This window comes from Falco punctatus (assembly GCF_963210335.1).
Source record: "Falco punctatus genome assembly, chromosome: 5".
In the NCBI taxonomy this organism is placed as follows: Eukaryota; Metazoa; Chordata; class Aves; order Falconiformes; family Falconidae; genus Falco; species Falco punctatus.
Genome location: NC_137584.1, coordinates 3,432,897 through 3,449,034, shown reverse-complemented (window position 1 = coordinate 3,449,034; position 16,138 = coordinate 3,432,897). Strand labels below are relative to the sequence as shown.

At 37.3% G+C, this 16,138-nt stretch overlaps 1 protein-coding gene across 7 annotated transcripts in view; it reads right to left on the bottom strand.

Moving 5' to 3' along the window:
- Nucleotides 1-16,138, bottom strand: part of EPHA7 (EPH receptor A7) — a 179,178-nt gene that overhangs the window by 112,066 nt on the left and 50,974 nt on the right. For all 7 annotated transcript variants that reach the window (XM_080388102.1, XM_080388103.1, XM_080388099.1 and 4 more), the window contains exons 4-5: nt 9,992-10,147; nt 8,769-9,104 (exon numbers count right to left, since the gene is read on the bottom strand). In XM_080388102.1, coding sequence (XP_080244228.1) covers nt 8,769-9,104; nt 9,992-10,147 — 492 coding nt within the window. The remainder of the gene's footprint in view (nt 1-8,768; nt 9,105-9,991; nt 10,148-16,138) is intronic.

Sequence of the window (16,138 nt, the reverse complement as noted above, 5' to 3'; positions counted from 1 at the left end):
ATGATCTGTTCCAAATGAGCAGCAGCAGAATCTCTGACTCTAGTTCTAATGAGAACACATATATAAAGCAAACTGGAAATACACTGTCTTAAAACATTGAACAAATGGCACCTCTTTCTAGACAGTTAATTATGAGACTGAACTTCACCCCTAAATGGTGGACCTGAACCTTGCTTTAAGAAAGTTCTTGATTCAAGATATTCTTCGTCCCTTCCTACAGTGCATTTTTGGCATACTAACTACACTAGCTGCGATAGACTCACCATGAAGGTCTTCCAGCTATTAAATAGACACTAGTGTGAGCAATCTCTCCCATCTGGAAGTTGCACATTTAGCTATTCTATCATTTAAGCTTAATGGAGAAACTTCTTTAGTTCTCACTTTATCAGCTATCTTCTCTTTTTTAAAGATTTCCACAGGAGTCATTACAGTACTCCATGCAGTACTGTCATCAAATGCTTCACCCTATAGAGATGTTACCGTTAAAGAATTTTTTAATTTACTACTTACAATCTCAATTAGGATTTCACATTTGATAGCACTTATGCATTTGCAACTATGCCTTTTAGTAGTGATGCTCATTTCTCCTCGAAAAAGCATCTGTGCACTTAAAGGATTCTGTTTGCTTTAATGACAATGGTACTTGAATTCTTCAAAAGCTCTGAAACAAACTAGCAAACATTAGGAAATTCAGGGAGAAAACTAATGTCTTATTTTGCTACATGTATGATCATACTATTTCTCTTTGAATTTTGTTCTTTCTAGGCAAAATAACAAAGAAACAAAACACTTTAAAAATAAGCTACACTGTACTGAAGTAAGAACTCGGAACTCATGAGCGTGGTGGGTTTTGGCTAGATTAATTCAAACACTATGTATTATTTGGTCCTACCGATACCAATGTTTCACAGTTTTGTTCACTGAAGGAGTTCATATCTGTTTTGTAAATACTGAAAACCAAATCTTCCTTGTGCTTTTATAAGGCTAGCTAAGTGTTATTAGCTACAAATTAGAAACAGAAAGCTCAACCAAAAAAATTAAAGTTATCATTGAGAACTTTTATGACAGAACAGAATAGGCCTTTCTTTTTGCTACTTTCCCACTGTATTTCTCTTTTAGGTCTCAATATAGCCATGACAGTGTTTCACCTAAAACAATTTCCTACGGAAATTCTAAAGTTTCCAGACAAATACTTGCCTACATTTCATAATCATCATCGTGACACTATTTTGGTAAGAGAATGATACAAGTGGCCCACAAGCAAATAACATGGAGTTCCTGAGATCCTAGTGATGGTGTTCAGCATTCATCTAGATCCTACATCCAGTTACCATACTACAGCTCACAAGAGGCAGAAAAAGGAAGATCTGGAAATACAGTTCTGGTGGCAAAATCAAAGGTCTATGGAATTGTTCTTTCTTTGCACGTGAGTTGATAAGCTGCACTAAACTGTGTATCACCATGTATAAATGTATCAAGTGATTTCTTGTCTGTGTACGGCAGGTATTTTGAAAGCCTTTGAGGTTGGCCAGGTCTTCACAGAACTAAGCGTAAGTGTCCCCGAAGAGTATAACAAAGCTCAAAGAGACTATTTAGTTTCTACTCTGTTCAAAAGGACTTACGGCCGTGAGAAACAAACTATGAATGAAAGAAGAAGGCAAGCACATTTACAAGGGTCTAAAAACGCACCCAAGCAAGCGTCACAAGTACAGCTCTCTTATTTTACAAAACTCTTTGGAATTGGACATAGAAAATGTGATGTTAACACACACATTTTCTTTTCATGATCAGGATTATTTTTCATCACTACTTTTAAGAAGACAATTGATGTAATTCATAAACACTGAGGAGATGTCCAGCTCGTGTTTGTAACACTACAAGAAAAAGTGGTTCCAATCCTCTGCTAGCATTAGCAAAACAGTCTCTCCTTTCTTTGGGTAAATCGTACTTTGTATCTTTGTATCACTCATTTTCTTCCTCAAGTACATAGTTATTTATTGTGCAGCTGGTGAAATTATGCTTTAGTAGCGTACATTTAACTGTGGTGACATAACCTGCTATTTCAATAGCTCAGTGCACGGGAAAGTTAATAGCCCTGTGGCTGTCATCCTTCTCCTAGCAGGTTGCTACCAAATGTTTAACAGACGTAGAAGCTTAATCTGAGCATTTCTAATTCAGAGCTTTGGTTCTGTGAAGCTGAAGCTTTATTTTGCCTTTGTCTAGCTACACTAGAATGTAGCATCCTACTACTTATATTTCTAAATATTGTAAAATTCACATAGTCTCTACAAGAAAAACTTAACTCAGTTTCTTAACAAAAATTATTACATCTATTTCTGAAAAGCATTTATGGTAAAGCTATACAGGCAAGAGCTCTGGTATATTTGGAAAAAAATATCTATTTTTAGTATGCTAAAAAATAATTCAAATTCAATCGACATTCAGCCACAAACTGATGTTCAAAAACCTGCTACAGTCAGGCTCAAAATGAGATATGAAGTTAAAGCTTCCTTTCAGGATGCAGAGTGCCCATTGCTTTGGTTCCTGTGAGTTCTGATAGAGCATAAGGTTCAAATCCTGCTCCTATTGAAGTCAATGACAAAACTTCCATTGACTTCAGCGGTGCAGGATCAGACCCTAAGCAACACAGCTAACATCTGCTTTCTTGCTTTCTCTCTTACCTTTCAGTGAAAAATATTAGAAAAAAAAAATTTACTATCAATCAGCTATTCTGTGGTAAGTTTTCTTTATAAAACATATTGCTTGTAATTTCAACTTTATATATATATTCATTCTGTATATGTATAGATATTATCAAAACTGTCAAATATCATATATGCTATACCATATTATATCCTATATAGATGATTCCTTCTTTGTGAAAATCCTAAAAAAAAAAAAAAACCAAAACATTTAGCAATCTTACAATAATGCCCCAACCTAGCAATTCTACAGTATCTCTATAACCTTGTGGATTTCACTACATTTAATATGACCTGATACGATCAGCAAATGAACAAATTGCTTTCCCTGATCTGATATTATTTGCTATACAGAGACTGGAATTCTTATCAAGTTTTTATCCATCAGTTTAATTTAGGCATAAATTCAGTTACCACCTCCTGTCAAAATATCTGTGATACTAGTTCAGGGTAATGTGATTGCAGATCAATAGTCAGTCTTAGCTCCACAGAAATAACCCAATCCATTTTTAAAATGTACTGAAGAGACATCTAAAGAAACTAGAAGAATGAGTACCACATTTAATTAATTTCTGCTCTAGTTTTACCCTTTTCAGTTGGTGGCCATGGAGAACAGAACACTTACAGAGCTATACTGTCTGCTGCTGATCTAGAAAAAAGTTAAAAATGATAAAAATATTCTTAAGAATAAGCACTAACATCTTTGTAGCTCCCATTAAATAAACTAAGCAAAACAGGAACCCAAAATACAATCATCATAACATAGATTTTTCAAAAACAACCCCACAGCTTAATGAAAGCAGTTAGGGAATATCAGTTTTTAAAACTGACTTTTTATATAAAATAATTCTCCCAGCTCAACAGGTGAAACAGGTTTGGTAAAAAGAAAAGAAAACCATTATTTTTATAATCAGAATTATTTTTACAAGAAGAAGTAATTTTAAATATATATACAGACAATGTAGCCATATCAATGTAGGAAAGCTGATCTAGTTGAAGACTAGAGGATGAAGCACAGCTCAAAAATTAAAGCCAGCAGCAGGAAATATCAAATGAAACTTGAAGCTAAAGGAAGTCCGTTGGAATGGGAAAACAGAAGCAACATTAAGCTGAACACTGAAGCTATTTGCAATAAACTGTCGTGTACCGCCAGAAGTGAACATTGGATGGAAGGCACAGACAAAAGTAGATTAAAACAACTTGGCAACAGAATGGGAAGACACCAGAATGGTCTGAGGAAAGGAGAGAAGTGAGAACAGGACTAGAACAGTAAGGTCAAAGCAACTGGGAAAGCCACAGGCATAAATCTTCTTGATTGCTGCCTCTGCGGGGGGACAGCTCATTGCTGAAGAAAAGTCAGGCTTAAGTGAGACTGACAGAGAACTGGAAACAAATAGACGCTCAATAGTGCAGAGACTATGAAAAAGAAGACTTTAAAAAATGAGTAGAGATAATTGAGAGCTCGGGAAAATGCGCAGAGAAGCAAAGAAGAGAAAAATGATGAGCAGCAACAACGAAAGAAGAACGTAGAGTGGGGGAGAGCACAGGTGTCTCCCCTGTTTAGAAAGGCTTCGGAGGTACCTAAGAAAGGCAGGACCCATCGCACAGCTTTACGTAAGGGATGGCTTGTTATCCTTATGCATTTGATCATTTCTTCTTGCTGTGTAAATCAATGGTACTGCAGCTAATAGGCATGATTTTATAGCACGTGATGTTCTTTTCAAGATGCTGGCATAATGCAACTTTGAAAATTCAAGTTGCCCCCCCCCCCCCTTTTTTTTAAAAAAAAAACAAAAAACAACTGTGAGTTTAGGGATCTGGTTTTGTAGGAAAAGGTCTGAAAGTTGTACTCTAAGATCTAAAAACAAGGAAAAGCAAATCAACACATACAAAACAAACTGTTACTAAAAATGTTTTTCAGGAGTAAGGCTTGATTATGGAACTGAATGAAGGTTTTTTAACCACTTCAAGTTGTCAGCATTAAGTGCACCTGAAGGCACAGCATGACCTAAGACTGCTGTGGGGAACCTTTCTCCTGGTGTGAAGAAGCAGTGAGCATTAGCAAGTGTTCCCTGCATCAGAACAGAGAGTACATTTAGGAACAGGTATTGGCATTACACTTTAACTTTTGTTTGTCATGTTTGGTTATGGTAATAAGACATGATGAGTGTCCCCTTGGATATGATTTTTTTCTTTCCAATGACTGCAAAGACAACTCAGAGTGGCTCAGGACAGATACTTGAATTTTCTCAAACCCTAACAAACGTTGGGATTCGTCCAATTCAGTTTTCTCAAAGTCAAGCTAGATTGGGTAAGTATCAGCCTTTATCAGAGACCGGTCCAATGTCCATTCCGATCAATTCCAGAGGAAAGGATGTAGAAAGATAGTTTTAAGAACACACTGTCTTTGCAAAAGTGTCAACAGAAAAAATATACAATTGTTATTGAAACACACATTTTTTTAAAGGTTTGAGAGGCATAAATGCCAAAATCTGACAAATATTCATTTGCTGTGAAACCTACCCAATTCCATTAGCCTTTTGAATGTTGAATGAAAAAAAATTTAAAACTGGGAAAGGAACTTGATGGATCAAAAGGAACTACCAGTACCACCAAAAGGTGAACATCTTATTAGGAAAGCGGTAATTTTTTCTTTGGTAAACAACCATTTAAAAAGCTTGCAAAGGTAGTGTTTGTCAGCTGTGTGCCAGCTGCAGCTCTTCAGTACATTCACCTATTGTAACTGGGGCTTAGTCACATTTAAATCTGAATTCTACAAGGATGCAGGGGTTCACATAGATCAGCTTGCAATATTGGGATGACATCCTGTATTCTTTATATGATGCTGGATAGGCAAGATATGAAACAAGATGGTTTACTCCTGGGGGACTTAGTGCACTTAATCTTGTCGAAAAAAACAAAACAAAGCAAAACAAACAGCCTCATGGTTCTTGACTGCAGCATAAAAAATATGCCCTATGACAACTGATAACCTAGTCACAAAGCCTTTTTAACACAAGGAATGAATAGCAATGTGTCATATGTATACATGTGAGCAATGTGAAATGCTACCTACCCACTAGCCATCATTTTATTGTGTTATTTCCACAAATATAAATAGCTTTTTATCAATCACCTGTTTCTTTTCTGTTACATGCCCTTTGTCTCATCAGAAGCTTGTTATATGTGGGTGAAGAAACACTGAATATATTCCATAACCCCATTCTTTTATCAATAATTTCCTGTTATCATTACACACCAATTTGAATTTTGTGAATATGGCCACAAAGGATCAATTCAATTAAACCAAAACTACAAAGAGAAAATCTCACTGCAAGCCTCTGTGCAACTGGTGAACCCAGTAATTATATATAGCCACCTATTGTGCTAGCATAATAACATGCGAAGAAGGTTTAGTTAGACACATTTACACACACAAAAAGCAATATGGGCATAGAAGAAGTCATTTTTGCCAAAAGTATAGAACAGTCACACAGTAACAAATGAGAGCTGCATGAATCCTAGTTTACTTGGCTATAAATAAATCCAACATTTTCTTTCTCTCCATGGTAAAATAAAATAGGAGCACAGAAGCATAACAGTCTCCTTTGAGCAACCAGTCTCTTTCTGTTCAATTATAGTCATCAATCTGTTCCACCTAAAATATTTTCCTCCTTGAGAAACCAAAGAAATCAGTATTAGGATCCAAAACATGCTGTTGCAAAAATAATGTAAAAGAGGTCTTTCCTTTTTGTGAATGCATTTGTTCTGAAAGACTGTAATTTTTTTAACATTAATTCTCTAATTTGGGTGAAAATAAAGTGCTGCATTTATATGGCACTTTTAATCAAAAAATCTTGAAAGGCTGAAGAGCTTGGTAAGGAAAGGTAAGGGTTACCTTCATTTTACAGACAGAGAAAACTGGAACAATGAGAGCTTAAAGCTCTTCCCCGCCCTGTTCCCATCCCTTTCCTAGGTATATTCATTCCTTTTAGATGCCTAACTGGAAGCCTTTAAATCCTGATACTCTGAAGCAAAGCTCTAAACAGACAAAGCTTCAGTTGTACAAGTACCCTTTCTCTCAACAGTGACAGTGTCAGATTCTGTAGCACTGGGAAATGCTCCCCTGTGCACGCTCCCACAGCAAACTGGAGAGCAGGGAAGGAACAGGGTCAGGTGTCCTGTTCCCTGCTGCATGCTCTTACAAAACTTCTCAAGGAGGGTGAAGGTTTTTCCATCACTTGACATCACTAGGTGAAGTCTAGTTGTTGTCTCTAATATATATGCAAGCTACAGTTTCACTAACATCTCGCTTGATGTGAGGATCATTTAATAAAATCTTACAGCTTGTGTTACTTACAAGACACGACCATCTTATGTCTTCTGCCCTAAAAATCCTTACAAATCTATGACTATGAGAACACAAGAGAATTAACTGTAATGAATTATCTTGGGGGAAACACATTTGGACTAAGGCTTTTTCATCTTCCTAAGATGTGATAGCCACCAATTTGCACTGTCTCTTCCTTTACCCTGTGTGCCACCGAACCATCAAAGCGCATGAAGTAAAGCCAATTTGATTTAGCTAAATAGAAAAAAAGTCCAAATACTCTTATTCACGTGGTAGTTCTGTACAGAAATCTACAGAAAGCAGAACACTGTCCACCCAACATATTTGAAAAATTATAGAGAATTATTTTAAAGGTGAAAAATCAAGGTGCCAAAATAATGCAATCTGTGGTGCAAAAATAGTTTCAGGGTAAGTTCATTGTGCTCAAAATCTCATCATGAACTCCAAGACCTGAACAAGCACAGGGACCAATCCTTTCAGTCACAGGGATGGTTCCAAAATAATATACAATGTGCATTTGGTATCCAGGGAGGCACTATGGGGAAACCAAATATCTCATAAGTATTCCAGCCTAATTTTAACAACTATATAAACTGTCCTAGGTTTGGGGGGAGGGAGGGAAGGTTTTGAAGTAAATTTCTTGTGGTTTTGGGGTGTTTTTTTTCCCCTTAGATGACTATCTTTAAAGTGTAAAATAACTACAGTTATTTGTTCATTGCCCCTGTACAGTGAGTTTGTCCTCAGTTCAAAGCATTGCTGTAGGGGATCATTTCTACTGCACTAAAAAAGAATAGCTTGATCACAGTCATTAAAATTTCTTCCAAGATGTAAGTATGAAATATCCTTTAAAACATTGGTTAGCTGTTCTTACAGCAAGCATCAGTTATTCACTTCATATTTTCTTTTAAGACATTTCTTCAGAAGCCAGATCTTGCAATTAAGGTTCTGTTTAAGATCTTTTGTTCAATGTGTAAAAGGTTAGTTTTACTATCCTCTCTTAAAGCCCACAGTGCACTATTGCCTATAATTTTTACTAACAAGCCACTCGTCATTTCAGAAACCTAAATCAGAGAATTCTCTTTTTCTCACTCAGCATGCAGACAACTAAAGCCCTTTTTCCCCCTGGGGTCATATGCTAGTTTGATTTTATTTTCCCTGACATTTCACCTGTCAGATTATGATAAGTAGAAGAAACAAAGAATAATCATCACATTCTTACTGAATCTCATAATCACATATCTGGAAATATAAGATAAATTAGAAACATTATCCTGAGGGAAAACATTAACACTGAAAACACCATCAGATATCCAAATCATCTTCCAGTGACCTAGGATTCCCATACAGGTTAAAAAAATTCAGAAAGGAATCCTGTGTAGCACTGTCACATCTACTTTTTTTATCTTCAAATACTAAGGAACAAGCTACAATGACGTAAGAAGAAAAACAGCTGCAGAGTTAAAATCTATTTAATAATAAAGCCATATGTCTTCTTTAAGTCCTTTATGAATGCTTTCTGAAAGCAATCCCGAGGCCAAAAACCAGGACAGGTTACCATGAAATGGTATAAGCTCAAATTAACTAGTTGGCAAGGTGAAAAGATTAATGAGCCAGAACACACCAAACATGCTCCTGATTTACTGCATCTGTAGTTTGCATGTTCCCAATTTCTCTCTGTCTCATAGTGTTGAGAATCGTAAGTGATGAAAACTTACCTGCTTGACCGGTGGTAATACTGACAGCTGCAAAAAGCCTCTGGGAACGACTCAAGTCGGAAACTCCATTCACAGCTTCAACTTCAAACGTATAGTTAGCATGAGCTAGCAGGTCCATGACAGTGACATAGTTATCTACTAATCCAGTTTGCTGGGGCATATATCCAATGTTACTCCCACACGGAACACATTCACCCTGCTCCCAGCTGCACCTCTTGCACAAAATTCGGTAGGTCACATCATTTCTTCCCCCATTGTCAGCAGGAGGACTCCACTCCAAACTCACGGTAGTTTGGTTGATATTGAAAATGAGGTTCTGTGGTGCGGATGGAGGTCCTGTGTAACACACAAAAAAGTCCAGGGTAATTGCACAGAACCACAGTGGGACATGTAGCTAGCATTTTAATTACTGAGACAGAAAACATTTGAAGCATTTCTCTGCACATAAACATTTCATTATTTTTAAAACAAGCTGCATAAAAGCTTCCTTGGATTCACTTGGTAAGAGTTTTATTTATTTTCCATTAAGGCGTCAGAATAACAATTGTCTGTATATTTACTGCAACTGACTTTAGCCATATCTCTTTTGTGCAATTAGAAGGATTGGTTAATGTACCTTAAAGCTTGTCTTTTATAGTTTTCCCAAGTATGGGATTTGTTCGTCTCTTCTAAACGTACTGCACCAACTGCACCTAGTCCTTTGTTACCAGCTCTGATATGATTTACAGAGATATTTGGTGCTGCTTTGGATTTAGGAGGCTTCTACTGTTTGCACCACCAATCTGTGTAGGCTATTCTATTTGTAATTAGAAGGTTAAGCCAGATCTGACTACAGTTCAATCAAAGCTCATATCTGCACAGGCTACTTTTCATTTTTCATGTTACTCATTCTGGTACTATATCACGTAAAGCACATTGTCTACAACAATTTTACAGCCATGGGAAAACTATGCCTTTCTATTACAATGAGTTACAACACTTACCCAACATGCAAAGTTGTCCAGCGTTATATCAAGCAAACATGAAACTATATTTATGCTGATTCTATATTCACCGTCAAATTCCTCCCCCCGACCCACCCCACCCCCCGCCTTTCAAATTCACTTACTGTTGTAAATGTACTTTTCAAAAATAGGCAAAGCCAACCGAAACTACTAGCTACAAGTGGCTGCACCTGGTTGGTTAAGCAATGTCCTTTACTATTAAATTCATGACTGACTCACTTGTGCATGCGACATATGGTGGATCAGAAGGTGCTCTATAATAGCTATCTTCACATTCGCATCTTGAAGATCCTTCCTTGTCAGAAAAGCTGTGAGTAGGGCAGCGGGAGCACTGCAGATCTTGTGAGGAGGATTTGTAGAACCCACGGCCACAAGCTAAGGCAGAACAAAACAAATTACGGTTTAGATTTGCATGGACTACTACTCCGATCATTCATTTTTGTCTGTCACATGGGGTACACATTCCTGTAAATGTCTAAACTACCCATTCTGTCATGTTGGCGCAAGCAAGATATTATACTTAGAATTTCTTTTTCTTCAGTTGATGCTGTTAATGATTTTGTAGCATTTTTATGAGTTCAAGCATGCACTACAAATACCTCGGCAGTTGGCAGCACAATATTTTAACACAGAAAGCCATAGAAATATAACAAGCATCTGTTTTTCACCAAAGAAGAGTACAATAATGGTGTGAAACAGCTGGATGCCTGCGATAGGCCTAAACAAGGGAAAAACAGTCTGGAGAAGCTCTGCTCTAAGGCCACTGAAGTGTTTCTGGTATCTAAACTAGTCGATTTGGAATTAATGGAGCAAATGTTACTCTTCCCTGATCTGAGAAACCCAAAGAAGCTGTAACCCACCAGTGAACCCTAATCCCAAGGAAAGAATGAGGCATGAACACTTGTTGGATGGATGGTGCTGGTAGGAACCAGGAGGAAAAGGAGGAGGGCAGAGAGCATAAGCGGCACAAATGGTTTTTCCAGTTTCAGAGACAACTAGGCTAAACGAATTTACTAAAATTTTCAAGGGGGAGTTAAAAGGTAGATAATTGGAAATAGGCGCGTAAGATCAGCTTGCCTGCTGCGAACCCATGGAAGTAAAAAAAGCTGATGTTTAGAAATACTTCTTTCAGCTGCTGTCACAGCTCCCAAAGCAGAAACATCCACAAAGCACACGTATAATGACCGTTCCAAGCAGAGGACTGCAACCTAGACAGCTAGCTTAAGAACGGATAAACTATGAGAGCTGGAAGGGGATGAGGAAGAGGGAAGTGGGGATCAGACTATGCTAAAACTGGAAACAAACTCAGGACTCCATTTCAGCATTGAGGTTATGGGCAAACTTCCACTGTTAGCACGAAAAACAGAACACAAAAGTCCTCCAGAACCTTCTAATCAAGCAGAGGCTTTTTCAACCACACTATATTATTTCAGGTTTTTTCCAACCCTAACAGACCATCTAACCTTAAGCCGCCACCTGTATGCAAAGAAAAGGGACAGTGGGTGAAACTTTGTATTTGGTATCAAAATATTACAGCTAGTTAAATAGTCATTCTGAATTCAGAGAGTGAGGATTTACTTTGGTTATATTCATATTTGCTTGGATATTTTCTCAGAACAGAAATGCAAAGTATCCAAAGACACTGATATTTGGAACTGGTACTGCAGTGATGACAAAAGCATGAAAACAATGAGCTTTATCTAAATTTCACTGAAGTCAGTGAGGAGTGTCTTTGATTTTAATAGCCTTTGGACTGGATGCACAGTGTAGCTCCAGCAACATGACACTTCTTGATGAGAGAAAAAAAATAGTGGCAATACTTAAAGACAAAAGTAGATTAAAGTTGATGAATTATGTAAATCAACTGTGTATCATACACCAGTATAAAATTATAGGAAATTCTGGCCCTCTGTTACTCCCTATCAATATACAAACTTTACATAAAAAAAAAAAAAAAAAAAAAAAAAAAAAAAAAAACCACCAACGCCTAAATGACAGAAATCACCATAACATTTAGAGTTTGTTTGTCAAAAAAACACAGTGGATGGAAGCTAAATTACCTGGCAAAGAATATTAGCATGCAAAGCACGTATCCTTTGACTTTGACAAAGGGGCACAAGTTTGCATGAGAAGAAAATCTAGCCCTGCTTGTAAAACATGCTATAGTTTGATTCTACCACAGTAGCTGTTACATATGCATTTTACAAAAGAAGACAGAAAGAATTTTGGAAAGACAGTTTGGATAAACATGACTCATGAATTCATAGTTATGGCAAATTTAACTCAGAATTATCCTTTAACGCTTTCATTCAAGACTGTTTCAGAATTTCCTGGCCAAAGACAAGGAGTACAAAAGCTGAACTGATTTGTATGCGTGTACCTTAAGACATATATTTAAACTTCTGTCTGCTCTTTCGATACTTGTAATTGAAATGTAGTTAAAATTACCAAATAATAGTTTCCTGCCTTTCTTAAATAGTCATGTTTCTCTCATACTGAGCAAAACACTGGACAAATACACCAGGTCTTCCAGCACGTAGCCCTCTGCAAAGCAAAGAGCAACTTAAAAGGCAAAGATCCCTACTGTGTTTCCAGTCTGTCCTTCTCAGCAGGGAACATTACAAAGCAGACGCAGAGGGTAAAATAGAGATTTCAGGCAGAAATAACAAAACGTAAACAGAAAACCCCTTTCCATTTTTTTTTTCCTGAAGACTTGATCAAGATGTCTATATGCTTAGTCACTTACTATTTAAGGTAACTGTGCATTATTTATTAGAGTTCAGAGGACCTGAATGTCTGTGGCTAGTTTACATGACTGAAAGCCATTTCTCCTGCACAGCATACCACAGGTGGCAGGTTCAGGTACTCGTACCACGCTACCATTCCATTAGCTTTTTGTCCAATAAGAGGTTTGTGGCAACATTTAATAACCAACCCTTCAACTTATATGCCCCATAAATATAAGGGGCAGGATATTCCACCATTGACACTTTTAACAGTCTTAAAACAGTACTTTTAAAAAGGATTTTATATAACATTGCAATTCTTTAGAAAGGAGGGTATGCAAGGGTACACGTAATTAAAAGTATTCGTTGGAGGAATACAACTAAATTCTTTTTCTTTGTAAATTTAAATCTCCCCCCTCCAAAAAAAAATATAAAATAATAATTTCAGCCCAGCAGTGGATTATTGCTCAAAAATTGGGGAGCTCTGAATCTTCATCTGTTTTTAACATATATCATTGTCCTGGCCAAGAAACTTACAACTGGAAATTCTACCAAGAGAGTGTGCTGCATGGACCACTTACAAAGGTGTGATAACTTGCCAGTGAGCTATGACAGATCAGATGGGAAAGAACCATTCAAAAATACTTTTTGTACTCCTTTTTTCCTCCCTTTTGTCCTATCTTGCCAAATTGCCATGGTGAATTTTTTTGATATTACAAGTAATTTAAACGCATTTTTTTGTTCTACATTATTTTAAATCCATCTATTTTGATCCAATTTAGTTCCTTAGAAGGTAATATTTTTAAGATCACAGGGACAGGTGGCATAAAATCCCCACTGCCACTACTTCCAGAAGCAACTTTAAATGTAAAAAAAAAAAAAAAAAACAAAAAACAAACATACCAAAAACAAACAACATATTACCCAAACATTACTCAGAGCTCTGTACAGGTAAATCTAAAGATGATAAATACAGGTATTGCTCCACAAAAGTATCTCATGGTAAAGCTTGAGACAACTTAAATTATATTTGATCACATCCATTTTAATATTTCAATTCATTAGTGCAGGAGACAACAGCAGCATTTCTCCCCTATAAAGGGAACCTATATTGTAAATCAAGGTACAGAATGCAAGGAATGATGGGACATATGCAGGAAGATATGACTGGTAAGGCAGCACTGTGATGTTGTAGCCATAATCCTCATTATTGTTGATCTGAGTAAAATGTGAATTCATTTGATCTTCCTCAAGCAAGTTAAGACCCAGGAGCAGTTTTGCTGCTGAAGGGCTGAAGGGCTTCTGAGGTACTGGAAAAGATGGAGCAGGGAAAGGGAAGAAAGCCAGCACAAAATAAATTTACTTCCATTTACTGTGGTGTGTCATTCACAGCTGCTAATTTAATAGAACAGCTCTTCCCAGATGAAGCTCCCATTTTGCTTAATGAGCTGCTTTAAAGTCTTACACATCACTAACAGCACAAAGATGCAGAGTAACACCTACCAGCCTAACCTAAACCAGTCTTCAAATAAAGCAAAAATCAGTTGCTAATTCTTTCCCCACATACAAAATCAATAATAAATAGAGAAGACAGTTCTGCTTCAGCCAAAGCACAACTCTTTGCTTAGTATCTTAGTCTCACCATCGTTAGGGACCAACCGTCAGTGACCCTCCCAGGGCTGCCCAGCACCTTGGATTTCTTTATTTGCCTGCTATAGCCACAGCTGCTCCTCAGAGCCAATCTTGCCAGCTCTTCTACAAAGCAAAGAGGTTTCTTTTGGTGGGAAGTTGGCAGAGTTTCACTGTGAAATACAAAGACAATGTCAACAGCCCATGGATGAGAGACCCTCTTCATGCCGTGGAGCTGCAGTTCAAACCTGAGCAGGACTTTGATGTTTCATATTTAAACTTCATTGCCTGGAAGCTTTAGATAAAGCAGTAACCTATTCTGTCTGTACATGATGAAAGACCCTGCTGAAGATGACACTAGCAGTCTCTCTTGGCATGGACTACGTTGCTTTCTACTTGTACATCCAGTAGCACTCAGCCACAGCAAGGACGTACCATGACAGTAGGGTCTGGTACATGGCTGGGCAAGGCTGCAGCATCAGTGCATGGCACTCACTCGAATACACGTTTAGCATATGCCACCGCCATCAGTGCAATCACAAACATTTTGAGCCAAAATGTATTTGGTATCATTTAAGTGCCTAATCAAATTCTGTAAATAATGGAATATTGCAAAGCCACAAGTAAATACTGAGGAACTCACACTACGAACTATGGTGCCACATCTGTGGCACAAGGCATTAGCCGCTGTAACTAGAGATGCTGACTGCAGCTTATAGAGAAAAATAGCAACTTCTCTCCTGTGAGCTCATCACATGCCTTAGTGGCCTGGTAGAGATCAAATAATGTATATTTTTCTTTTTGTATTTATAAAAAAGAATTCCAAGAACCTCTCGTAGGGGGAACAAAGGCATATGTAGAGAGCAGCAAACAGCAGTCTGGAGTCCCACTTGTGGGACAGGAAAAAGGAGAAAAAGGATGTGTACCATTCATTTTTATATAACCTTTCCACTATAAACACTATGGAGATTCATTTTTACTTCTAGAAAGGCTAGGGAACTTAAACTGGATGGGATGATGGAAATATAATGAAGGCTATGAGTGACATGTGTAACAACTGATGTTTATATAACCAAAGGAGAAAGAGTAAACAGTTGTAGGGCACTGACACATTAATCAAGAATATTATTTGCTACTACAATAATACAAACAAATTAAAAAAGGAAATCTCCATTTGTAGAAGTGCAAGGTTTCCAGATGGCATATCAGCTTAGGACTTAAAGGGCACAAAATTCTTTCAGCATGTTAGACACTTGATTGAACATGACTTTTGATATTTATTTATTTTTTTATTTCTTATGAAAATAATGAAACATAATGAGTTGCAAAGAGGTGACTGTACTAATTACTGTTTGATCCCATTATAAAAAGTAGGTTGGTCTGAGAAAAAGATGAAACACTGTGCTAGTAGAGCAAGACAGCTTGTGTTTATTCTTGTTTGCTCTCCATTCCCTGACTTTGCTGTCACAAGTAAGTTTTGGTGGCGTACACGCCATAGTTTCATGCACACTAAAGAAGATGAAACTAACATTTAAAAATTGATACTTTTTGAAAATCAGCATCAACACATGGCAAAGGCGTAATCAGAGTTTCAACAACAGCAGTATTACTTATGGGTTTGTGGTCCCACTGAGAAGCACAGCAGAATGACTGCCCACCTCGGGAGAGCTCAGGTTTTCCCCTCAGTTCCTCTCTTCTCTTCACTTGAATAAAGTTGACTATATGTTAAAGCAAGCCCACACATTGTGGTTTTTTTGCTCCAAGCAGTGGCTAGACTTTGTTTTATATCTGTGTGGACATAAGCTGCCATTCTTGTGATTTGCTTTGTGTTATCTTAATCAACTCCCTACCTTTCTACCCTCCCCATGCCCGCAAACATTAAAGATAATTCAGCTAACCCTCTTTTCACAGAAATTTTGTATACACAAGCAGTTTGTGCAGATGCTTCCTGGATGAAGTTATGCAGCTGCAAAGACTTTATTAATTAGAAAATGCAAAATGGATTGTTTTG